Below are 26,311 nucleotides of genomic sequence, written 5' to 3' on the forward strand. Positions count from 1 at the left end.
GTGATTCATTGGTAACATATTTTGCCTAATGTGTGTCTTCACTTGAGCACCAGGACGATGCTCACGAATTGCATTCTACATTCTCTGTTCCTGCAGAATTGGCTGGTGTGAGTGCATGATCTCTGTGGCTCTGGCTATGCCTCAGTCCCGAAGTGTGACTGCTCTTTTTGTGCAAACCTGCAGCTTAGCAAGGTTGGGAATGTTATGTATGTGACAAGATCTTTCACTATGACATGCTCACCAGCTCTTCTTTGAGTGCTCTGTAGCTAGATAGGATTTTTTTCCAAACTTGGTAACAAGAGTAGATCCAAAGAGATACTTACGTGCTTATCTCCTTACACTTATGTTAAAATCAGTGGGAAATTAAAAGCTTAGGATTTAAATACTTAGAATTTGGAACTATCCCAAGATCCTTGTCATCAAAAAGGCAGTGGCCTCGTTTTATGCAGATGTCCTAGCACTCAAAGGGTGCATAAATTACTGCATCACTTATCAATTTCTCTTTAATGTATTCCTTTCTTATATCTGGGACTCTGTTAATAGAGAAAAAGGATTAAAAAGCATAAAAATAACTTGTATGTAAGTTTCTTTGAGTTGAAATTTTATCAGTCAGCCTGTCAGCACTAACATATGGGAAACATAGTTTTGCTACCGTGCATTGCAGGGGCTAAAAGTGCTGTTCAGACCATGTGCTCAACTCCTACAGAAGAGGGACTTTATATCACTTGTGCAGCCCACTCACAAATTTAAGGGGTGACATCTATGGATTCTGAAGATACGGTAACCAAAATATTGATCTTGTTAGAGAAAATGTAAAGTGGGGAGGGCAAAAAGAGATAAAGGAAATCTTCTAGGTCAGTGAGGAATTCAGTAAAACTTCAGTTATTCCATTTCTTAAAAGCCTATTGTATTGTTCCTGCTATATTGAAACAGTAATTGTAGATAACAGGGAATTTTTACGTAGCTTTTCCATATCTTGGGCTAACTTGCAGTAACATATAACATCTCCTTGTATCAATTACTGTAAAGTACTAAAGATCCCTACTGTTTTTGTTTTGTTTTGCTTCCTAAAGCCCCCTGCTGCTGTTGATTACACCTAGATCTGCTACTGATTGGAACTGTTAAAAGGCAAAAATAGTGTTGGATGGTTTCTGAATCATTTAATTGTAGAACTAATAAGATGTTTTCACTGGGACCTAATAGAACTGATAATATTAATTACAGATAATTACACAAACAAAGTATATTCTGTAGTATGTTGATAGCTTCGTAGTACATACTGAACTTAGTGCATGTGACCCTTGAAAAACTGCTTTCTTAATACAGCAATAATACCAGTTAATGTCCAAAATGGGCATAGAGTTACATTGGCTTATCTGTGTAAGAACCATTTCAATTCTGTTTCCTCCTCCACTGTCCACTCAAACTCTCAGCTCTGACAAGGTTGAAATGTGATCTATTAATGCATACAAGGAAGTCCAAAATGAAAAAATGAAAATACATCATTAGTTATGAATGCTAAGATTTGTGTTGACTTTTCTATAATGTTTCATGATTTTTAAATCCTAGCTAGAGAATTTTCAAGGGGTGGGGGGGAAAAAAAAAGGATGAGAAATTCCTACTACTTAGGTAAAGAAAAAAGAAAGGAAGGGAGTCTGAAGTGACCTTAATGCCTCATAAATCTTCAGCAGGATTTGGAGCATCCAGGAAATGGAGCTGCAGAGCAACTCTAGCATGGCCATGTGCATCTTGGAGGGCATTATGCGCAGTTGAAGGAGTCTATCAGTTATGACTCATGATTAACTCACTATTTCATTCTACTGTTTTGCCAAATTTGCTCTCCTTCTCACATACATACAATTCTCTCACGCGGTGTTAAGAAAGTGGCAGCAGGGCCTTGTGAGGGACCAGCTGAATCTTCAGTTTCCAAATTGTTCTGCTGTAGTCAATCCAATCAGCTTGCCTTTTGTCTGCAATCGCGTCATATTTTTTTTTTCTCAGTTATCTACATTTTAAAATATAACTTGCATTTTACCCTTTTGATGGGTGAAATGCTGGGAGGTTTGAAAAGCCATACTACAGAAAGCAAGTATGTGTAACAACGTGTGTTCTTTAAATTTATGCATACAAAATACGTGTCATGGATTCAGAACTGAGGCTGGAGGAAGCAGAGCAAATCTCAGTATTGAATGATGAAGATTGTCGACTTTAGTAGCATTCAAATTTCATGGAATGTAAAGAGTTAAACATTAGTTGTTGTTGAATTCATACTCCCTACAAATTTTGGCTTAAATAATCAAGGCAACAAGATGCTACCTTCCAGAATAAAGGAATCAGTCATCCACTTTGCAATTCAGTAGACTCTTACTTTCCTTGACCAATTATCCATATTGATTATTTGATTAAAAAAGAGTAGAACGAAATTATACTGCTATATCTAGAAGAGAAAAAAAAAAAAAAAAATCTGCTTATCTCAAAAGCAGATAGCTTTCCTTCTGTTTTTCTCTTTTTTCTACAAAGACAAATGTGTTAGTATAATGCTCATTGAATGTACTAACAGCTATCAGGATCTGTTTCTTTTCTTTGGTCTGGTCTGTATTTTTGCAGAGATTATTTCATGCTAGATAAACAGCGGTTGAGAGTTTTGAAACATATATTATAGTTAACTGAGAAAACTAGATCAATTTTTAAAATGGGAAGAAAGAACTGAGAAATTGATTTCTGTAGTTTCCATTGACAGGTAACATTTTGTCTGTTTACAGTCGGAAAAATGTTTTTCCTAAGTACTGTTAAGCAAAATAGTATCTGCTGGTCCCTGAAAAGCCAGTGGTTTCTCTCACAGATTCCTGTAAGATTCTGCAGCTGAAATCTAGTTTTAGAGTTTGAATGTAATCATGTCTGCACACATACTGTATTGATAATGTGCAATGCATTATTAGTAAAATTACTTTGAACTAAGCTGATGAAAAGGAACGACTGCAGTTCCTTCATTTTTTTTCTCTTCATGCCCTACAAAGGAAAAACAAAAACACAAAAAAAAAAAAAAAAAAAAAACACCCACAAAACCAAAACATAACAAACCTTAATAATTGCATTCCTATTGTGCTTTGAAATGTTGGAGTTCTTCTGACTACTGGTGCTTGTAGTCTGTGAAAGTCCTGCAAGGAATATATAGTGCTGCACTACAATCAATTGGAAGCGCTAGCTGAAAGCTCTCAGTGCACATTGAGAAAGCCTGTGTAAGGAAACAACTGCAGTTTGTGCTGCTCCAAAGTACTGCAGTATTCTTTACCTTCATTCCTGGCAGCTATCACCTCCATTTTGTTGGCTTGTCATCAGCATCTCTATCAGAGGAAAACTCCAATGCATGTAGCAAGAAACGAAGCGTGTAGGGGAAAAACAGAAAGGCTCTTGACTGAAATAGTCCTTTAACTTATTAACAGACAAGTGTGCATGTCAGAAAAACACACTTGTTTGCTGTGAGTATATGCAATAGCTGATGGGTAAAGAAATGGAAACCTTAATTGCTGCTCGAGTTTAGGTCACTGTTCATTCATTCATTCGTTGCCGGAGCTATAAACTATTCATATGTTGCCACAGCACATTACTTACACACGACTGAGGGAGAAGGAAGTAAGAGCTAAGATGCTTCATAGACATCGACATCGGGGGGATTAACATGTCTGCTTCATTAATATATATGTGCATACTTTAATGTTGGAGTATTGAAACTGTTTCAAATGAGATTAAAAATCTCTTAAGGTCTTCTATCGTGCTTAGAAACATTTACATTTTTGCATCAGTCTTGCCAGTTTCCTCACCATTTTACTTTTCCTCTGCCAGTGGGGTAGAAGTGCAGGCACAGTGCTCATTGCTTTCCGGCTGCCTGGCTTTCTGTTGTTTTTCTTTAGCTAGATCTGCTCACTGTACTTGCTAGCCATCATTAAGCGTATATGAAACTCTGTAGAGTGGCAGGCGTGGATTCTGAGTGACATTTCTGGCAGCATTTTCCTTGTATATGGCACCAGGCCTGATTCTCTGAAATTTTAAGCTTGTATGATCCGTATTTGCTTCCGCTGAATCTGTAGGTACTCTGTCCTTTTTGAAAACATGCTGCTCTGTGCAAACCTTGGGCAGCTAAGAGATGAGAAAGTCCTGGAAATTTAAGCAATGGCCATATGACTTGGTTCTGGAGAGCAGCAAGAGTACAGCCAACGTGAAGGGATTGCCACTCCTACTGTGTTAATTATAGACCCAGTAATCACCCCTTGTGAAACTAGGCTTGGAGATCAGTAGTGAATTGTTCAGTAATGTTTATTGGAGCTCTTTAAAATATATTTGCAATGTATAAAACACTTTGATATATAGAAGCTCACATTCTAATAAGATTACATTAAGTATCCTAATAAGATCAAGGCTTGAAATTATGTTTTTCCGGATTTGAGTGATATAAATTAATTTTAGTTTAAACCAGTGTCAGTGTTCTTAGATGTACGTTGTAAATACTCTGCTTGCAGTTTATGTGGGTCTGCATTTAAATTAAAAGAAAAAAAAAAATCAATTCTCCTATTAATGTGAGAAGTATTTTCTCATCTTCTCGTTCCAGTACTCTGTAGCTACAGATTATCAAGGCAACGCTGTAATTATTAAACTCAACCAGTAAATTATATAGAAAACAACAGTGGCTGATCACTGCACTCTGTTGGAACTGGCCTTTCATTTCTCATTTAAATCTAACCAATTATATATGTAGGTCACTCCAAAAGTAATGCTTCCTATTTATTTCCATGAAAACTGTAACAGATACAAAGAGCACTATAGAACTATTTAGCAGAGCATATTCTCACCTCCAAAAACTACTTTTCAATATAAACACCACCATTAGCTATGCATTTTCACCAGTGATGGACAAGAGTTTGCTTTTGCTGTAGCTGGACATGACCCATTGTTGCCACTTCTGAAACTCCACCCATATCCTCACTGTGCACCATCCAGTGTTTGGTCTCCAAAAATATTCAGCAAGCATCAGTGGTGTCAGTGGGTGCCATTTTTTTCCACATGGAGGAATTCAGTGACACACGTTTTCTTCATCCACATTCCCATGTCAGGCATCATTTTGCCAGACTGTTCCTCAGCTGCTGTCTGCATATGACAACAACTTGTAAAGGGAAATAGGTGCGAAGGTTCAATTTCTACTGACATCCCACCAACATCCACCTCTGACATCATCAGCTGACATAATGAAATAAGAGACATTATTTTCAGAGCAGCCATTGCAAAATGAATTAATTATTCTCAGTTTAGATCTCTTGTGGAGGCTAATCCATGTCACAAAGCCATTCAACAAAAAAAGTGAATTCTCTTCAGGAAGACCTTACAAGTGCTTGCAAAACTGAAATATGCAGTAAACTTTCAGTACAGACAAAATTAGTTGTTTGTTATGATAACAGACTGACCAGGGTGAAGTATTGGATTAGTTAAAAGGAACTTACCACAATAGTATAATTCTGCTGTGAGATCTGTTAATTTTATACATTCTGTTTTATTCTCTTGTTAATTCTGATTTCTCTGTAAACTGTCACACAATAAGGTGAATCTAACTGTAGGTTTTAATATTGATAATGATAAAATTTGATACTTAAAATCAGGAAAAAATCTTGGCTTATTTCAACATCATCATATTTCTCTTCTTTGTGGTCTGGATGGAGATACCCGTGGGACTCAGATAAATTGTCCACCAGGTGGGCCAACTGGGCAAAGATACTAGCTGGTTTACGCCTAAGTATCTGTACATATGTACGTAAATTATGTGGTTATAATCACTCTTCAAGGTACACCACCTGCTATATCAGATTGTTATGTAAGATGTTATCCAGGAACAGTAAATATTCCTGGAGTTTATGATCACGATATTATTTTTAGTATGCTAGCGTTCAGTTTTGGATTTTGGTTAATGTGGTGATTCACTCTTATGATTTATCTGATAAACACTGGTTTCCTTCAATGTTACTGTCAGATCAAAATATTTAATTATTAAATATTGAGTTAATTTCTTGTTTAGATATTTAATGTTGTGCTTAAAGTGCAGAATACTTGGAAGTGTGGCTCCTACCCTTCCCCATTAAGACGTGGTCTTCGCTCCAGCACTCACAACTTGGGCTAGTTTTGTTTGTTTTATTGTTTGTATAAAATATGAGGCTCTTGGAGAAGTTAATATTACAGAACTGAGTAGCCATCTTATTTCTTGAGATCTTTTAGTTCACCGGAGAGAAACGTATCTCCTATTAGTTAAAATTAGTTTACTGAACCTGAAAAACGTTTCAGGTGCAGAATACAAAAAGCATAACAACTTTAGAGACCCATTCCAGTTTTATGTGCAGGATAATAGCTGGAAAGAGTTGATTCATTCCATTTACCATTGATGACCTAAGATTTCCCTTCTTCCTGTCTGAATACAGCTGAATATGTTTTTAAGGACACCTCAGCATAATCAAAAACAGCACATTTTACTGTCCTATTGGTATAAAGTAGTAGATACAGTGTAAAAGTATTTTTTTTAACTTGAATTCCTCCATAGTTTTAGGTATGGATCTTGTCAAATTCTTTACTACTTTGTTTACTTAAATACTTTATCTTGAGCTATGGGGCAAGAGCAGTAATGACCTTCAAACTCAATTTTCCAATACTGAATTTACACTACGTTAGAAAATCCAGTTCAGCTTCTTGAACCCACCTGCCTCATTCTCAAGTAAGCAATCTATTGTAATGTTTTTGTGAATTTACTATGTCTTTTTCTTTTAGAAATTGTTTCTCCTACAGTGTGCAAGAAATAGTTTAATTCATATTTTTTCATTATAAAGGACTAAGAGTGTTAGCAGTCTTGTCTCTATAAACATATTTAAAATTTCAGGGAGAGTTTAAATATTTATGAAAATATAAAAGGTAACTTAAAGATAATATGTTTGTCTTGGAAACTTGTGGCCAGAACTTATCTGCACACAAATTACTTTTGGGAAAAGAGAGGAGCATACTTACAGTCAGTTTTAATATTTTTAATGGCTTTCACTTTGTACTTTGATGATTGTATAAAGCCTTCAAATATTAATATATATTCAAGATTAGGGATTTATAGGCTTCTTTTGTTACCATACATTGCTTGTCTGTGAAATTTTCATGGTCTTTTGATTTTTCTGAACCATAGTTATTCTACAAGTGGAGAGAGCTGATGCTGCTCCTAACTCTTCATTGCATTAATAAGTGAAACTCTTAGCCCAAAGATAGCAAAAACCATTCAATTTTTCAAAAATAGTCTACAAGTGGAAATCATATATGCTGCAGAAAAAAAAAACAAAAACAAAACAAAACAAAAAAAACCAGCTTTTTGCTAAGGGTTTCAGTTTTACAGTTATTGCTCTTCTGATATGGGAAGCATGCTGACTTCAAGTATTTGTCCTTGTCATATATATTTATTTTTCTGAGATCATTAGCTTCGTTTGAAAGCTCTATATTTCATATAGATAGTTATAGATATCTAGTTATAGATAGCGTATCTGAAAAACTAATAGTGATGAACTTATTTAATCACTGTATTGTTTTGTGAGAAGATGATTTTTAAGAATCTCTCTGAGTTATTTACATCATTTAACTGTTGATCTGGCATTCTTGTAACAAAAGAATAAAATAACCTATTACTCCTGTTTTCAGAAGTGCAGCAGGCACGACTCAGTTGTATTCCCCTATTCTATTGTGAGACTTTGTGATTTTGCACTAACACTCTTGAAAAACCCAATCCTCCTTCTAGCCTTTCTTATCTCGCAGTGCAATACAAGGCATTACAAACTGAAACATTTCGTATCAGAAAGCCATCAGTAGAAAAAGGTGGATATTCTTGAAATTTATATTACCTTACTTTCTGTGTTTGGACTATTTCTTTGATGCTTATGAATTAGTGCTAGCTATTCTAGTACAGTGCTTCTTCTTTTAAACAAATGTTTCCCAGAGTACATACTTAGTACTTGTCCTGTATAGCAAATATTCAAAGGTTTCAAGGAATAGCTGTAGCAATTGCAGGAGAATTGTATAAATTACCATCTCTTTTGGTTTTTTTCCTCCTCTCAGTACATCTCTTACTATAATTAGCCAGCATTTAACAGCAAATGTTTGCTTTGGTTAAATTATTCAGAACATTTATTTTACTTGTCAAAGGTTAGATCAGGTTGTTGTTTGAACTGGTAATTAAATGCAGCCTAATACATGGTCGTGTTTATATGTGCTATCAGCCCTGTTTCCTCCTTATTCTGTATAATTTTATAATAGTAAAGGCTGACATTTAGACAAAAAACTCAAATTCTGTTTGCTTGTAAAGGGAGCTAAGACTTTGCTTCTACATTGCATACATCTGTATGCTGAAGAAAATTATGACTAGCATTGTTTGAAATATCACAGATATGGATTCCCTTTTTGTAAAATTAACATTCCTCAGTGCTGCTTTGTGAAGGCCTTTTATATATTTTAGTCTGTTTATTTATAAAGTCATTACACAGCATCTGGAATGTATTAATTATTTTTCAGAAATGAAGATAAGGTGGATAAGTGCAGAACTGTCTTTTTCTATGAATCCAGGGGACCACAAGTATAAACAGAGGGCTGGAGCACCTCTCCTATGAAGATGGGCTGAGTAGTATGGGCTTGTTCAGTCTGGAGAAGAGAATGCTTTGGGGAGATCTCATTGTGACTGTTCAGGGCCTAAAAGGGGTTTATAGGAAAGCTGGAAAGGAATTCTTTATCAGGGAATGTTCTACACAGATAAAAAAGGTAGAGTTAGATTAGACAGTAGGAAGAAATTATTTACTCAGAGGGTGGTGAGGCACTGGCACAGGCTGCCCAGAGAATCTGTGGATGCTCCATCCTTGGAAGATTTCAAAGCCAGGTTGGATGGGGCCCTGGGCAGCCTCAGCTGGTGGGTGGCAGCCCTGCCCATGGCAGGGGATTAAACTATTATGGCTTTAAGGGCCCTTCCAACCCTAACTGTGCTATAATTCTAATAGAATACCAAAAAAAGTCACAGGAACATATAGTATATTTAAATTGCATTACCATATCCTTACCAGAAATACGCATAAAGCTACAGTGCAGAAGAGTTCTTAAAAGTAATTCTGCTTATTGCCTAATAAACAGAATGAAAATAATTACGTAGTTGAATCAGATGAACAAACAAAGTCTCAAGGTGAAAACTTTTTGTGAATTGTATATTTACATTAGAGCACTGAGACTACCTGCCTATCCTAATAAAATCAATGGGAGTTTTGAGGAGGACAGAATTTGGTCTATAGTCTTTCATAACAAGTTCACAAACTATTTTTACCACAGTGAAATTACAGTCAATCGAATAGTCATTTATGTCATGTATTCGTTTGCTTTTTATTTCAGCAATGTTTATTTTGTTAAGTTTGAAGAAGAGTAAATTATAGAGCTTTTTTAAGTTTTTGTGCTTATATGCTTAATATTGTCCAATATATATGAAAGGTAGAAATATTTTCTTTTTGTCCAGATATAAGCACTACAGTGAAAGACTGATTTTTCAGTAACTTCTTTTTCCCTACTTTATGTAGACAAGTATTCCTGCCTTTTTCAGTACATTTTTGTTCCAGCTTTCTCTTTGTGAGACTAATGTAGTGATTTATATACATTTCAAACGACCTTATTTCTGAGCATTTCTAAAACATTTTTGAAAATTCTTAACTGTTGTACTTAATGTATTGAAAGTACAATTTTTGAAAGTCTCATAGTTCTGTCAAATCAGAACAACACTGATTCGTATCTTGTTAAGAAACAATTCAGACTTCATGGTAGTGAAATTCTAATTTATCCACTTGGTGATTCCCAGACTATGTTATGTGCTTGCAAAAGCTGAGATAGTGTCTACATCTTTTTTCTTATTTCTATCTTAGAAAGCCAAAATTGACAACTTAGTTCGTACATATGTGATCTCAGAGTAGCTGAATTTATTATATTTTTCACCTTTCCTTCTCATAATCATATTTTGTAATAAAGCTGGCATAAGCCACCAAGAGCCTCAATATAGAAAGAATAAAGAGTAAAAACAGAGTTATAAGTTGAAGAGTATTCTTGATTATAATTATAGCGTTCCTTGCATGACACTAAAGAAACTCGATCTATGGTGTTCAATTTGTTGTTTTACAGCTTGTTAAATTTTTATACTTTATGGCTGTGGGAGGTAGCTAAAAACAAGAAAATATACTGTGCTCTTACAGAAATTATTTTGACCTCTAGGTAAAGTACATTTATTTGTGTATACATCATCTGAACTGTGAGCTGTTTTGATTGATGTAATAGATTGCATATACATATGGCATACAAAGGCCCTAGGTTAGGCTAGAGTTCTGGGCTCTTTCAGGAGGGACTAGCTAAATATAAATAGAATCAAAATGATTAAATTGATTTTAAGTTGCACAGAAGTGTCATATGGGTGTAAGTTGTGAGACAGAAATGACAGACTGCATGCCTTTAATTAGGAAAACTGGTCTTAAGTTAAATAATTACCGTACTAAAATCTCAGAAGTATTTCCATATCAATTTGCACAAGGACTACATGGAGATGTAAACCAGTGTAATTCTTTCTCATGGTGTCTTCGAGATCATTGATGAAATGAGTGTTCACTGATGTATTTTGTGTTTGAACCAAGGAGTTTGGCAAATACATAGTATTTCAATGGCAAAAGAATGAACCAACCAGAACCAAAATCTTTATTCTTTTCTGCACGTCTCTCCTGACCATTCCTGTTGGACTAAAATAAATAAATAAATAAATAACCTAAGTCATTCCTTCTCTTTCCTTATTAAAAGCTTTACCAAACACAAAGGCAATGTTGAATTTAAAGGAGGCAAGTCAATAATACTTCTTGGAAGGCTAACTTTGTAGCTTTGTATGTGCCATTTTTTAGAAAACTGTTGAGAATATTGTGTTGTTTACATATTTGAATGGGTAAGGAGAGTCTTACATTGACTTCTGTGGGGAGAAAAAGATGAGGTGGCACAGTGAGGGAGTACTACTCTATCTTTCTATATTATTTGCCCTCAGTTACATTTTATGCTGTGGCTCTTATTTCTGATGAAACTCTGGCAAAAATTCGAAGTCAAAAAATGGCAAGTACTGTTAAAGTTGCCTAGTGTTCTTGTATCCAGTGCTCCACTTATAAACGTGACTGCTAAAACTGAAAGGAATTTACGATTTTCTTTTGCAGCAAAGAACTAGAACTTCCCAAGAGCAACTATATGGAGGAGCGATTTTTGTGTGATCCTGTGTGGAGGCAGGAGTTGGACTCAATGATCCTTATGAGTCTTTTCCAACTCCAGTTCTATGGTTCTTCCTGAGAAATCTGAGAGATTCAAGCCTTCCTGGAAAAATGTGGAATTGCTGGATTTTTTTGACAGGGAATACTCATCTCAGCTAGGCAATCTGTCATCTCTCCTTTTATGACAGATTTGTTGGTCTGCTTTTTCCTTCCTTTCCATTAGGAAGCTAAGGACACCTTCTACTGTCTCTTAGGAGAAAAAGAAAGATGAGTAGTACAAGGGCTGCTCTGAAAGTAATGACTCCTGATTTATTATTTTGGTCTGCAATGTCAGAGGTGGATGTTGGTGGTATGGCAGTAGAAGTTGAACCTTCACACCAATATTCCATTACATGTTGTTGCCATATGGCAGGTAGCAGCTGAGGAGCACTCTGGCAAAATGGCGGCTGTCATGGGAATGTGGATGAAGCAAAAATGTGTCACTGAATTCCTCCATGTGGAAAAAAATGGCACCCATTAACATTCATTGACGCTTGCTGAACATTTTTGGAGACCAGACAGCGGATGTGAGTACAGTGAGGCAGTGGATGGTGTGTTTCAGAAGTGGCAACAGTGACATGAAAACCTGTGTTGCATATAAGCAGGCACAGCTATCACACTGCAAAATAGTGTCTCAATCAGCTCATCCACGCATATTGGCTTATGGTGGTGACTATGTTGAAAAATAGTGCTGTATAGCTGAGAATTTGCTCTGTCAAATAGTGTTATTTTGCTCTTTGTATCTGTTGTATTGTCCATGGAAATAAATAGGAGGCATTACTTTCGGAGCAATCTACCTATACAACAGACCAACATTTAGCTGCTTTAGGATGCACAGCCTTGCTATTAAGTAAAAGAGTCAAGTGAGAATTGCTCACACCTGTATTCTCTGCATGCTTGTTTTCTTTCCTTCTGGATCCTGTTCAAAATTCTGATTTCACTCTCTTTATTTGTCTAAGTGATTCATAGCCTGGCCTCTGTTACATCACATCTGCATCTAAGCTATTGATAGAAATGCAACCCTGTAGCAAAAAGTACATCCTCCTAGATTTTTGCTGTGACCAGTTTCATGTGACCAATTTTAAGTATGAGAGTCTGCAGTAGGATAAAAAAATTGTGAAAGAAATTTGTCGTTAGTTGACATTTCTTACATTTGGAGATAAAGAAGTTAAGATTTGTCAGAAGACTGAAAAATGAAACAAACAAACCCAAAACCAAAAGAACTGGAAATTATGTGAAAGCAACTCTTTTCTCCAGGAGGACTGTCAGTGTTAATGGCTATCACTGTTTATAATTTATACATTAAATATTATTAAAAAGTCATAGTTTTCTTGTCCTTGTGTTAGATGATTATCTGCGAAGGCTTTCTAAAAACAAATAGAAAAATTTAATCAAGGAGTCATCTAACCATATCTTGTTTACATCTGTTATATTCTTTTAATAAAATTGGCTTAAAAGCTTAGCCTCAAAGGTGATGCAAGCTTTCTGTAAAGCATAATGACAGCTGTTGTTCCAGTACAATTCTGCAAATCTGATTGCAGTTTCTTGGGAATTCCATTTCGTTTTTGGTTTGTAATGATATTCAGACAACACAGGGAGATTCAGTCATGTCATAGTGGGTGGTGAATTAGAGAGACCTCTCAACTAAGCTTAGCATGTTTAGGAGTCATCAGTCTATTGTATCACTTATTAAAAATCGAGAAACTTTGAAAAATCCTATCTGTAATTTTGCTCTGCTTCCCCAAAGCAGAACATACACAATTCTCAAGGCAACTCTTAGCCTCCTAATACCTGTGATCTTGTCTAAGGTCTCATCCTGATACTGAGGTGTTGGCAAAAAGTGTTGTGTGAAGTAAGGCTTCTGCTTCTTACTGTGTGGTGTGTGCTTGACCCACTTCTAAGGCAAAGTAGCCCTGGGATTTAGTGTAAAGAGAATAGAACTTGATGGTGGCAGCTGTTTCTGATGAAACAAATTTACTGCCAAACCAAAAAGCCCTTTAACTAATAAACTGCGCCTTGGTTTTATTAATACTGTCCCCTCTGGACTTTATTTCTGAATTAGTTTATATTAAACATGCTTATTTGGTGCCCTGAATTGTAGGGTATGTTTCTAACATTCTGCAGAATTAAATATTTCTTTGTAGATCCAGACTTTTGTTTCTTACAAACTTGCAAAGACTGTTTTCCTACTTGGTGCTTAAGACCTATATCTGATTCAGGTTTTGAGGCGCTGCTGCCAACGTGTGTTCAGTGCACCATGCTGCTTGTACTGGTGACTTCTACGCATGTGTTTTATGTGCTGTGGCAACGAGCAAAGACTACACAGAAAATATTTTAGGGGGAATAAATGCCTCCAAACAACAGCATGATTTCTATAATGTACTACAGCAACCATGTCTGCCTTGCTTCTCTGTGTGTGAAGACTTCGGCAGTACCACTTGTTCCCTTGACAGCTTGATGTGCAGCTACAGAAAAGCATAGAACATATCATCCAACTGCTCAGAAATTTGAATGGAGTGTAAAAGATAGGGAGGGGATAGGAAAATGACTTGTAACTGATAACGCTGTGTTAAGAGATCAAGAATTTAAAGAAGGAAGGGTATTGCACTGTAGTTTTCTGCTATTCATAACAATACTACCCCTGACAGGAGTTAGTTTTGAGTTACTGAACACCAGAAACAGAAGAAATGCTGCACCAAAGTTCTCTGTCTGAAAAAGGAAGAAAAACATTCCTTGTCACCATCTTAGTAACATGGAATGCAGTAGTACATTCTTACTAAAACAAGTAAAACAGCGGGAGTGATACCGTGGTACAGTGCTTTCATGCAGTCAACTGCCAGCATGGTTATCACGGTTCATCTGTACCTTGTGTTTCCAAGTCATAGGGGTTATTTGCTTTTCAAGTCTTTTATTCTGCTCTGCTTTACTTAGGGATTGCTGTGTGAACTGAATTAGATGTCAGCACCTCGTCTTGGCTTTCTATTTCCACCCAGTTTTCCTCTGCAGCTGTGCCCATTTGCATTCAATCACAGAGACTGAATTGTGTACATGAACGTGGCTCATGCTTCTTCACATTACTAACTTTGTTGTAAGATGCAAAGTGAATTCTGTCTCTTTTTGCTCCTTTGAAAGTGGCTATGAAATTTTGTCCTTTTTCCTTAGCTAGTGGAGCTTACACTAACTTTCTCTGTACCTCAGTGTGAGGCCACGCTGCTTTAGTATCTGCATATCTAGAAGAGAAATATTTGATGTAAATGCCTCCGTGCGTGCATGAACACGCTGGTGTTTCTATAAAAATTGTCAGCCCCTGTAGAAAACTGTTTTCTAAAAATAGTGAAAGAATAAAAGGCTGAATCCTGGATTAATTGCTTAGTACTCTAAAGCTGTGATATCCTAGAAACTTACTTCATTGAATACACTTTTAGTGTCTAAGCTAGTTACTATCATTTCGGGTAAGGCTGCAGGCTAAGCTGCCATTTTTTACGGCTCACTGTTTTGATGATTTCTTTCAGCCTTGACGTTTTTTGGCCTTTTGAGTTACATATGTATTACTAAAACATAAAGTATGTAGCATAGCATGGTGCCTGTGTATTTCTGAAAGTAAAACTCTTAAATAGTTAAAAGCAGTCATTTCCATACTATAAACAACAGTAAACTACTTTAATGTCTTAACTGTGTTTGGAAGGACAGTACTTTAATTTCAGTTACATTGAAATGTTTCGTAACCAGGTAAATAAAATGTATTCTGTAATAGAATAAACAAGCAGATTGCTTGGTTTAATGGGTTTCCAATTTGGTATGATACATTTTAATATGAATAGGGCTTTTAGCACTTCTAGATTACTGTAAGAGGAGGTAGTATCTTCACAGTTAAGTAATGTAAAGATCTGAAATCTCGTGTATTTCTTGTCCTTCATTTCAGTCTTTCTTCCACTAATGAACAACATTTTGATTTTTCAGCCATGCCATAGGCTGTATTTTCTAGATTCCTACTAGTCTTCTTGTTCCTTTCTATCTACACCAGCCAGATGTCAACCCTCATAGGCTGTCCATATAAAGATGGATACTTTACTGCAGCTTAGATCTTACTGGCATCATATGATGGGAGATTTACTTCATATACCTGTAAATAAAGCTACATCTTGTTTTTATCAATTTTTTTAAAAAGTAATATGATATTGTTGATTCACCTTCAAATTGTAATCCACTTGTTCATATCCTTTTAATCAAAGAATAACTTTCTTTGTGTTAAGTGCAAGGCCTTCATTACTCCTGGTAAAATTCTGGTTAATCTTGCAATGAGATGGCTTTGACTCAGCAGAGTCAACTGTCCTGTTTCTATGCAGGTACTTTTGCCTGTAGAAAGAAAGTAGCACCAATGGTCAGTTAAACTACACATTTTGAGGGCAGCATTCATTTAGTCAAAGCTACTATATGAAATTACTTTAAGCTGAATTGTATCTGATTATTTGAAAAGAACTAATTTATCTTGTCTCTAATCTTTCTTTGAGCTAACCCATATATATTTTAAATGATGCTGTGTCGGTAATCTGATTTGCAATGGAATCATTTAGCAAAGAGTAAAGCATAAAACACTTCACCTGCCTTTCCATCTTTGATAAATCTCCCTTTCCTTTAAATAAGAGATCAAATCTTTCTGTTGTTTTCTTCTTCCAACTAACTTGTGTATATGTGTATATTTACATGATAAATGAAGAATGTCTATTTCTTGTTCCTTGTGTTTCTTATTCATTTTCTTTCCGATTTGACCACATGACTTTGTGCTTCAATATACATAACCTGCATTATTTGATCTTTTTACTTTTAGTGCATTCTGCTCAAGTTTTGGGTCATTCGTGGTTTAGCGAAATTCATGTAATTCTATCTTCTGTCCTTCCTGTGCATTGGGATACACTACATATAATAAAAGAAAGCTCTCATAAAGAGTTGGCCAAGTTTCCTGAGTTCCTGTCATCCCTTGGCTTTGTTCCTTTCAAAAATAATAATAATAATAAAAATAAAAAATAAAAAAAAAAAATTGAAATTTGTTTTGTTGAAATCTTGTTCCTCTTATTACCATGTTTTTTCACCTTTTTCCTTTCCTAAGAATCATAAACTTTGTCCTTCTAAGATCACTTCTACTAGAAATTTTCATCTTTCTGAATTAATTTCTACTTGTGGCTTAGAGTCCAGTTCATTTTAATCCAGTGACCTACTCTTCTGCTTTTTCCAGCTCCTTTCTCAAAGTATAAACAAGTGAAATTAAAGTTCTCTTTCGTCAGCTTATCCAAGCCATTGTCCAGCCAGTTTCCATTTCCATTATGTCTTCTGTAGTGTTACAGTCTTCCTTCTTTTATTACCCTTATTTTCAACCTTCTCCTGTATTCTAACTTCCAGGTAAATGTAGATGTCTGTTTACAAGGGACTGCTCTCACTCATTTGACTGGTATATTCTTTCAGAGTAAATAATTCTGCTCTTTATTACTATTCTAGTAATGATTTATTTCATTAAATCTTACTTGTTATGCCAATTCAGTTATAATTTTGATCACATGTAAGGATTATCAGCTCCTCTTGTTTATTCCCCATATTACTGTTGTTAGTAAACAGACTTCAGCTGTGCTAAAAAGATTGGCCTCGCACTCCCTCTTCCTCTCCCTCTCCTCCTCCTCTTTTTATTTCCTTTTTTGAGATACATAGTACCACCTACTGAACTGTAGCACTGGGAACTTAACATGGTTGATACTTTTTGTACTTTGTCATCATTTTCAGAGCTGGAGAGAAGCAGTAAATGTCGAATGTTCATAGTGTTAGAGTGTTGTTGACAAGATTGGTAGGGGGATATGTTTATTGTGTACAGTGGTAAACAGTGCATAAGGTTTTCAATCCTCTCTGCTTTATTTACCCTATTTCTTCCTGAATCAAACTAGCATATCTTGCAGTGTCACATAGCCTCAAGAAAACCATAAGCTAGAAACTGCAGGAGCTTGTTCCCATCTTGTTGCAAATACATTGACGATTCCATGTCTACTAAATTAGGAGAATATAACTTACTTATGATAGCTTTGTGGATTTACTTAGCGTTTTATATTTTAACTCATAGCATAAAAAAAGCTTTTAACTATCATGTGAATTACCAAGAGAATACATTGTCATGATCCCCAGCTATTTATACTGTTTCTTATCCGTGACATTTTAATTCACTGCTGAATTTATACTTTGCATGTTTAAGTACTGTTAAGACATGAAAGTTGTAGGGTTAAATCTGTAGACAGTGCTTTAAAGCTCCTATGATAATTGTTCTTAGGTATGTATTCCTTTACTGTGGCTCTTGAGACAACTGTTTAATAGACAACATTTGAATAATACAAATGTGCGGTTCGTAAAAATGGATTACGGTTTCAGGGTGGTACCAATGGGTGATATTTAATATTGAATGACATGTATTAAGACAAATGCTTTTATATATAATTTATTTGGCATTGTAAATGCATTTATCTTGTGAGATACAGACCCCCTGTTGCCACATGAAGTATTCTGGAAAGGTTCAGAGTAAATAAATAATAAAACCACTTTGATATACAATCTAACAATATTAAATATTAAGACTTTCACATGATTGATTTTAATACTTAATTAACTTATTTAAAGTCCAATGTAACTCTGTTTTTGTATTAAAGATTAGACAGGCAGAAGTTAAAATGCAGGAAATGTTATTAAATGGGACAAAATTAATTGCATTTCATGATCTTCAGACTCACTGGCTGTTAACCTGTCCATCAGTGCAGTGATCATGTTTGTTTTGTTCCGGATCCCAGCTGATGGTAATGTTAATCAGCTTTACCATGTCAGTCCATTTTTATGTTTGCATCATTCTATTTTAATGATACATAATCTGATACATTTTATAAAAGAAAACAAACTTGCTTTATGCTAGTCGAAGTTTGTCAAGTTGTGCATTTTTCTTCAGAGTTAGTAAATGTTCCTCCTGAAACGTGTTTCCTCAAAGTGTTAACAACCTGTGGAAGTGCCTGAGTAGCATCCCTGCTGGGTTTCATTGCAGCTGGTTTTAACCTAGGTAGCAGGTTTTCTGCATATAAATAGAGGTGGTGGCAGTGGAGGGTTGTATGTTCTGTAAGAGGTGGGCTCAGATGAGGAAGAGCAGAATCACTCCATGGATGCTCAGCACCCTCTCCCGCTCGGCCTTCTACTGAGAGCAAACCTGGGATCTGGAATTGCTTCTAGATTATTTGCAAGTCATCTGCACTCCATTGCTTTGAATATACACAATGCATGTTTATACTCCTAATATTTAATTTCGTATCTACTGTAAAATATTTTTTGTATTCTGTTCTCACTTCAGTGTGCTAACATGCTTGATTACTTCATAAGCTGCAAATGAGGGGCAGAATTATGAACCCTCGTAACATGATGCTGTCAAACTCAACAAAACATGCACAAGACCATTACGACATCAGACGCTTTTCGTTGGGTCATTTTAATCAATTTGACTTCAGAGGGCAGCTAATTTATCACTTAGCTAAACAAGTATTTCCTCTACTTGTCATCAATTTAAGTAATTAAAATGGTAAACTTTGCTACATGGCATGAAATAAACGCCCAAAGATAATTTGAAGTAGGTAGATGATACAGTCTAATAAGATGAATGCAAAGTATTGTTTAAATACTTTCCTACATGTCAGTAGTTTGCAGAAATGTCATATTCCAGTAACACTGCTTGTACTGATATATACCCTTGTATACTGATTTTAACCCTTAGCTTATGCAGTGCTTAGTTTCTTCCACTAAGATTGAACATTTGTTTGTTTCCTTTCTTCACACATTAAAGTTTTTACTTTTTTACTTTATTGTTTGGGGATCAGAGGATGACAGAAAAAATGAGTGAGACAAGTTCTCAGGATGTACCTTGTTAGTTCAAGTAAGCCTGCAGACCTGACATTGTATCCTCTCAGCAATCTTAATTTTCCTATGAGTGTTTTCAAGTTGTACAGGAAACTGGTTTGGAGACCTCAGTTGGAATTTGTGCAGTTTTCCTACTCCGATGCTATGGACCTCTTCCAGCATGTGGTTTCTCTTCTTTCATTGAACCATAAGGGGAAGGGAAGAGAGAGCAAATGGGCATCAGAAGTGCTTCTGACTTCCCACTTCTGTTTTTCTGTTTGGTTGCACATTCTAAACAACCATTCTCGTTTTGTCCAAACAATATGAATATTCTTCACTAGCTATGAGTTTTTGTATGTTTTGGTTTATCTTGTGCACACAGATTGATTAAATCATTTTAAATTTCTATGCAGAGATATATGATAAAGGAAAACATTTCAGAATTGGTTTAGTTTATTTTGAAATTGAAATCATTCAGTAACTATTTTTGAAACAAAGTGTGTTACCTATATTTGTTTCAATAGTTTTTGCAAATAAAGAGGTAAATTAAGGTCTTATGGCTTAAAATAAAGTACTATGTTTATGTTCAGATTGAGAACATGATAGTTTCGAATTTATGATATTTTTTGACAATAGAGTAGTCTTGTATTTCGCTCATTTGGTAACAAATAGTCTTGCTGCTTTAAAAAACAAACGAACAAACAAAAATACCTCTATGAAGTTTGGTTTTGTTATGAGCATTTCAACTTCTGATTGAATGTTCATTATGATTAGTCTATTACATGAACATTTATTATAATCAAATCACAGAGGACTCTGCTGTTTTGTGCTCTACTGGCTATAGTGATATTCTTCTATGTTTATGTAATACATGCTTTTGCCATATTTTGCCCAGTTCCTGTCTGGGTGACAAGTGCACCACTGACACTTCAGCTAAAATAGAAGCAAATCTCACAGAGACTTTTGACTTAGTCTTGTATTTCTAGCTAGCAGATAATTAATAGGACAGGTAGTTGATTTCTGTTATGCAGAAGGAGGTTGCTAGTAAGGTGGAAGTAAATGTTAGTAAAGTTTTTCCTGATGAAAGCAGGCCGATATTTTATGCTGTGCAATGGACTGAGGAGGAGACCATATTGGAGTGTATTATAAGATGGTATCTCCACAGTTTTCTTAAAATCCAGAAGATTTCCATTTTTGTGTCTTTAAGCCAATTTCATGGGATTTTGGGTTGTTTCTGTTGAGAACCTGCACTGACAAGTCACAGGTTTACCAACAAGGTGCCTTTTCTACTGTTGAAAACCAGACTGGGTTCATTCAACGTGGTCAGTGAGGAGTTGACATGTGGTGCTGCCATAGGTGGAGGCATCTGAGCTCTGGGCCATGTGCTGAATGCATCCAGCAGTACTGCAGGGCTTTCTCTGCTCTCACACTTAGAGAGGAGCCAAACACAACACTTATCTGCCTTGGGCTCACAGGTGGGTTCATGTCTCCTTTCATTCCCCTAAACGAGGTAAATGTTTCTTATGCAGCCCTAATTATGTTTCCATGTATATTAAAGAATAGTAGAACTCCCAGTGCTGGGAAGGGTGCCTGCTCTTTGTCTTTTTTAGGCCATCATGTTTGAAGAAAATTAGTAGGAATAGATAATAAAGTCACTGTTAGCTCTGACCGAGAGTCTAGGTAGGCAGTATCAAGTCTTGTAAGCTAATTGAATTTCAGAGGATTTTAATAACATTTTTATTGTTTCACATTGAAAATGCTTTTAACTTACATCTTAGTTAATATGAGCAATATGTTATAGGCCATTACGAATCAACCACAAACCTGCAAAGAATTAATCTTTCTCAGAGTAAGATCCCGAGAGTAATCATAATTATTTAATAGTTTGCTTTGTTCTTTCTTAGAAGAGCTGAAAAGAACTTAAGTATGGAACTATAAAGGAAATTGCTTGGACTATCACTAAAGCTAATAGTGATACTTTTTTTAAACACTAATCAAATGTATCCATAAACAAACACAAGTAACTGATTAAATCACCATTTGAGTATCAATAGTAAATCTCTTTAGCTTTAAAATTGCTGTAACTGTCTGTAAAGTAAATTATGGCTCTTACATGTTGTAAAGGCATGGTATTTGGGGAGTATTAAAAAAAAAAAAATGAGAGAGAGAGAGAAAGAGAGAATGTAGAAACAGAAAAGAGGACAAAGGAGAAACTTATCAGAGCAGATTTCTTACTGTATTACTCATACGAATGAAAGAAAATGTAAGTCCAAAGCACATTTTTTTCTTAAAGTGGTGGCTGGTAATAAGGAGATTTTGAGCCTGATTCTCGATCTGAAAAGCTAGTAGCATTGTACCTTACTTAGATATGTCGTGAAGGACCATGACAACAAAAAGTTAAACTGTAGCAGAACGGTGTAAATGAACCTTTAAAGGTCATGAGTTAGAAAGGCACCAGCAGTGATACAGCAAAGACAACAGGAGAAGCCACTAGAATTCCAACAGGAGAAAAGTGTAAACATTTCTTTCTACAATTTTTTCTTTAAATAAATAATCAACTTTTAATTGTTACAAGTTTTTCATTTATTTATTTAAAATATCAAGTAATTTTAAACATCTGCCAGTATTATGTAGTCATAGGACTGCAGGCAAACATTGAGATATTGTTTAAATAACTAGTAAGTTTTCAAATGCTTCTCTCGAAGTTATTATTCATGGATTTTCTGTGATTATGGTTAATAAATCACATACAAAGCATGTGAAGTGTACTTGCATTCGTAATGTGTTTTTTGAGATCATCCAAAGACTTGTTAAAGGCCTTTCTGTATTTGTGGTGCTTTTTCTCTAAGGCCATGATTTAGTTTAGTTTGGTTTAGTTTGTGTAGCAGTGGCAATGAGAAGATGGTTGGGCTGGATGATCTTACAGGTTGTTTCCAACCTTGTGATTCTATGATTCTATGATTATTTGATTGTAAAATTTGCCATAAATATGTACCACTGCAAATGCAGGCAGTCCTGCCTTCCCTCAGTTCCAAGCACCATCAGATAATGTTTTAGCTAGAAAGTAGCAACAGGTGATCATTTGTTTATTGTTAATAAACTGAAGTCATTAAGCGTACATGGTCAGTGCCTTATAGGAACCATAGGAAAAGCATAATTAAAGTGATTTTTGAATTGGTAATATACCAATCCTGAAACTGTAGGAACATACCTCTTTGTATATTTCTTCTTCAATATGGTTTTTTTGGAGTTAGAAATTTAAATATTGTAAACTAGGCAGCTACAGGAGATGATACTTTAAAGTGGCAGCAACAGGCCAGTGTTAGCTCCGTCTCTCTCAAGCTGTTAATAAATTGCTGTGTACTGACCAAAAAGCTGTCTCAAAAAATGTATTCCTGCATTGTGATAATGCACTTGAAAGGTCATTTCTCTGTCTTACCTCTCTGACCATAACACCATCTGCTTCTCCCTTTTTATTGGCATCCTGTTTTTCGTTGCAGCAAATATTAGCTTAAAATGTACTTCACATGAGCTTCTAACATCGTTCTTGGTCATTCGTGTGTTACTGATTTGTATTCCATTCAGGCTGTGATGATGAACTTGTATAACCCTCTTGTTGGGTTTTCACTGACCTGCTTTATCTCCTTTTGTTCTTAATTTTGGGAAGAACTTCTTTATAAATATTAACTAATTAGCTGATTAAGTTTCTTCAAATGTTTCCTTAACATCACCTTACTACAAAGCTAATAGAAATCTTGATTAAACTGAAATCATCATACCAATCATTATCTGAGGTTTCTAAAATATAAATATGGTTAAAAGAAAAACGTTTTCCTAGGATGAGGTGTTCTGAATCCAGAAGGATGTGATGATGGCTGTTACCTTGGCTTTGCTCTACAACCTTCATTGTTCCCACAGCCTAGCATCAATTGTTTTTGTAAGGAGATGGAAAGGGGAGTTGAGAAAGCTAGAAAAGGAAGGAGAGAGACTCCTGCCACAACTCACTGTCCCTCTAAACAATATATGCATTTTATTTGCATGTGATTGTTGAGAGCTACTATAACAATTCTTTTGGACTTCAGGTAACAAAATATTTGAAGGGAAATGCCATTATTCTTCTATTTAGCATCTAATGATGATTTTCTACCTGGAAAGTAAGGAAAGATTTTTAAGTATTTTAAATTGTGAATTGTGTTATTGCAAAGTAGTTCAAGAAACACTGTTTGTTTCTTCTTTTCCTCCAGATAAATATCCTTCAGTGGAAATTATTGCCAGTATGTATCAATCTGTATCTGAAACCAGACACCCTTTGCAAACAGAGGAACAAGAAGTAGGCATTGATCCTTTGCAGAGTTACTTGAACAAAACAGAGGAAGGTGAGTTTTGTATTTCTGTGGGGATGTTTTATTTTAACTTTATACCTACAAACATAATGTGTCGTGATGACTATACCTGTCATAATTTGTTTAATTTTCTCAATGAAGTTGACAAGAAAACTTAAAGAACATTTCACAGTTTGTGTAGTACACTCTGATACTAAGGAAAACCACGAAAAGTCAACTTTCAATTTCAGACAGAAACATTAGCCAAATGTTTAATGCTCTGTCATCCTTTTTTAATCATAAACCAAACACTGATTTCAGCATAAGAATATTGAAATAAAGCATGGCTTTGAGTTACTTTTTGAAAGATGGGCTCTTTCACAATTGCTCTGGTTCCAGGGTTTTTTAACCTCTTTATTTATTCAAACTGTGATAAAGTGAAATGCATTATTTTGGAAGAGTTTATAGAAAAAAAAAGGGTGGTTTTCATATTTTTTGTTTGACCTTCTTTTGATAAGAATATTGTCATATATACTTATTTTTTAAAATGCTGAAAGTTGAGGCAGAATGAATGGACTCTTAACAGCAGAAGCTACTTTGTAACCCGAAATAAATTTTAAAATGCAATGTAATGAACAGTGAGAGCAAAATACTTGCATAATGCAATGCATGCCTGCACCGCTTTTCTTTTCTACTTATTTGCTAGTGGTGACAGTATAGTTGGTTCGAAGAAAGTGATAAGCTTAACAAGAAGCCAAGATCCTTGTCATGAAAACATTCTTCAAGTACTCAGTTAGACACAATGGCACCTTAACTACCTGCAATTTTCCAGTCATTGAGCACATGTACCAGGAGGGCAAACTAAAAAATGTGTTTTAAATTACTGAGTTGAAACAACTTTGTCACATTTCTTAAGTCCCTCACTCACATCAACCATTCTTTGTGGGTGTATCTGTCTATAAATCTTCTGTTTACTAGTGCTTAATAAGAAAGCTATGTCAAGATTTGCTTAGTCAGTTTTACTACTTCAGTTTAGAATAAGCCAGTGCGTTGCTTTAAAATACGTGGGTAAAACTTCATTGCTCCTTTGAGGGTTTTTTGTTGTTGTTTGTTTGCTTTTTCTTCATGGCTTTATAAAGATTTTTGAGTATCAAAAAGTTAGAATGAACATCTAGGGGATAGTATTTTAAAACCTGATGATTAAATGAAATAGCTTTTTCACGTCAGTGTTCTTCCTCTGTTATATATGACATCTTAACAGTATAAAGCCATGTTGGTCTGACAAACTAAAAGCAATTTTATAAGTATTTCTAGATACTTGAAAATAATCCGTTGCAATAACCTAAAATAAAAACCGTTTTCCTGAGGAAGTATAGTTTGCCTCTACTTTACACCAATCAAGAAAGATGAGCTTTTTCTTCTGATTTTTTTCCTTGAAAATATTGGAAATTTTCTCAACTCCGCTTCAAGGAAAACCAAGATTTTTATCCTGTTAAAAAAACTCGGTAAATTAATTTTAGCCTTTATTGTGCCAGAAATGATTAGTTACCTTGACTGAAAAGGTTTCTCGTTTTTATCCCAACCTTAACATCTCTATGACATACAAAGTTATTGGTATTGAATTGATGTTTAAAAGTGCCATTAATTCATTTACCCCAAATGTTCATTAACAATGTAAATGTATGCTGATGTTCTATGAGACAAGGAAGTGACTAATGACTCTTCGCACTAACAACACTTAAAATGAATAGAAACTTTAGATAGCTAATCTTGAAGTAATCAAGACCCTCATTCAGCCTGGCATCTCTGTATGCTCTAAAACAGCTGTCAACTGTTAAAAATATATACACAACACCACATACGCACATGCAAAGATAAAGATATGTAAATACATGGTTCCCCAAGTCATAAAGGTTACCAACTATGGTACATTTTTGATGTTCTATCTATGTAAATATTTTATATAAAGCATCCATTTCATCTTCATTTTTGTGATTTTTTTTTTTTTTTACTGTGAGACACATACTGCATTTTAATTTGAAACTTTATATATCCAAACTAAATATTTGAAGTTTTAATATTTGATTTTAAATAAAACATATATTTATGCCGTGTTACGTCTTTGAGCATCAAGGTATGGCATCGATTTTGTCCATCTGGCCTGGTTACAAGTTCAGAATAAGGAAGTAATCAGTGTTTTGCAAATGATGTATCTAACTGTTGAAACAAAATAATTAATACTTAGGGGATGGATGGAGAATTGTCTCCATTCATATTGTGATACATATGCACAGCCTTTCTTACTTTTGCGTATGCATTTTCTAACAGTAGCTCTGCAGCGTATTAGAAAATTGTATGAATCCTTATCTCATTGAAGCAAAATGTGAAGTCCCACTTAAAAATACCGTAGTATACTATGAGGATGGGGAAGATGCAGCTATTTCTTTAATACAAAAAAGACCTTGCATAGTTGAAGTTGCTTGAATTTAGCAAAGGGATTCTAATGTGTGAAAGCTGTGTTTAAGCAAACACACTATTGCTTTAGTAGGAAAAATTGATCAATGTTCTATATAATATTCTGAAATACCAGGACATGTTTGAAGCTGAGCTGAGTGCTTAAAGGATTACCGTGGAGACAAAGTTATAGAAGTCTTCACTGGGATGAGGTAATAAAGCACACCACTATTAAGTACACTGAAAATAAGTACATAATAATAGAGCTAGTCTGATTTG

The 26,311-nt window shown here is 35.2% G+C and overlaps 1 protein-coding gene across 6 annotated transcripts in view; it reads left to right on the forward strand.

The window, feature by feature from the left end:
* TBC1D5 (TBC1 domain family member 5) overlaps positions 1 to 26,311 on the forward strand; it is a 294,295-nt gene that overhangs the window by 95,433 nt on the left and 172,551 nt on the right. For all 6 annotated transcript variants that reach the window (XM_042888801.1, XM_042888804.1, XM_042888805.1 and 3 more), the window contains one exon: positions 23,501 to 23,632. In XM_042888801.1, coding sequence (XP_042744735.1) covers positions 23,533 to 23,632 — 100 coding nt within the window. In that variant the 5' untranslated portion in view covers positions 23,501 to 23,532. The remainder of the gene's footprint in view (positions 1 to 23,500; positions 23,633 to 26,311) is intronic.

The sequence above is a fragment of the Lagopus leucura genome, unplaced genomic scaffold (assembly GCF_019238085.1).
Source record: "Lagopus leucura isolate 7727_CA_CO unplaced genomic scaffold, USGS_WTPT01 Super-Scaffold_100157, whole genome shotgun sequence".
In the NCBI taxonomy this organism is placed as follows: Eukaryota; Metazoa; Chordata; class Aves; order Galliformes; family Phasianidae; genus Lagopus; species Lagopus leucura.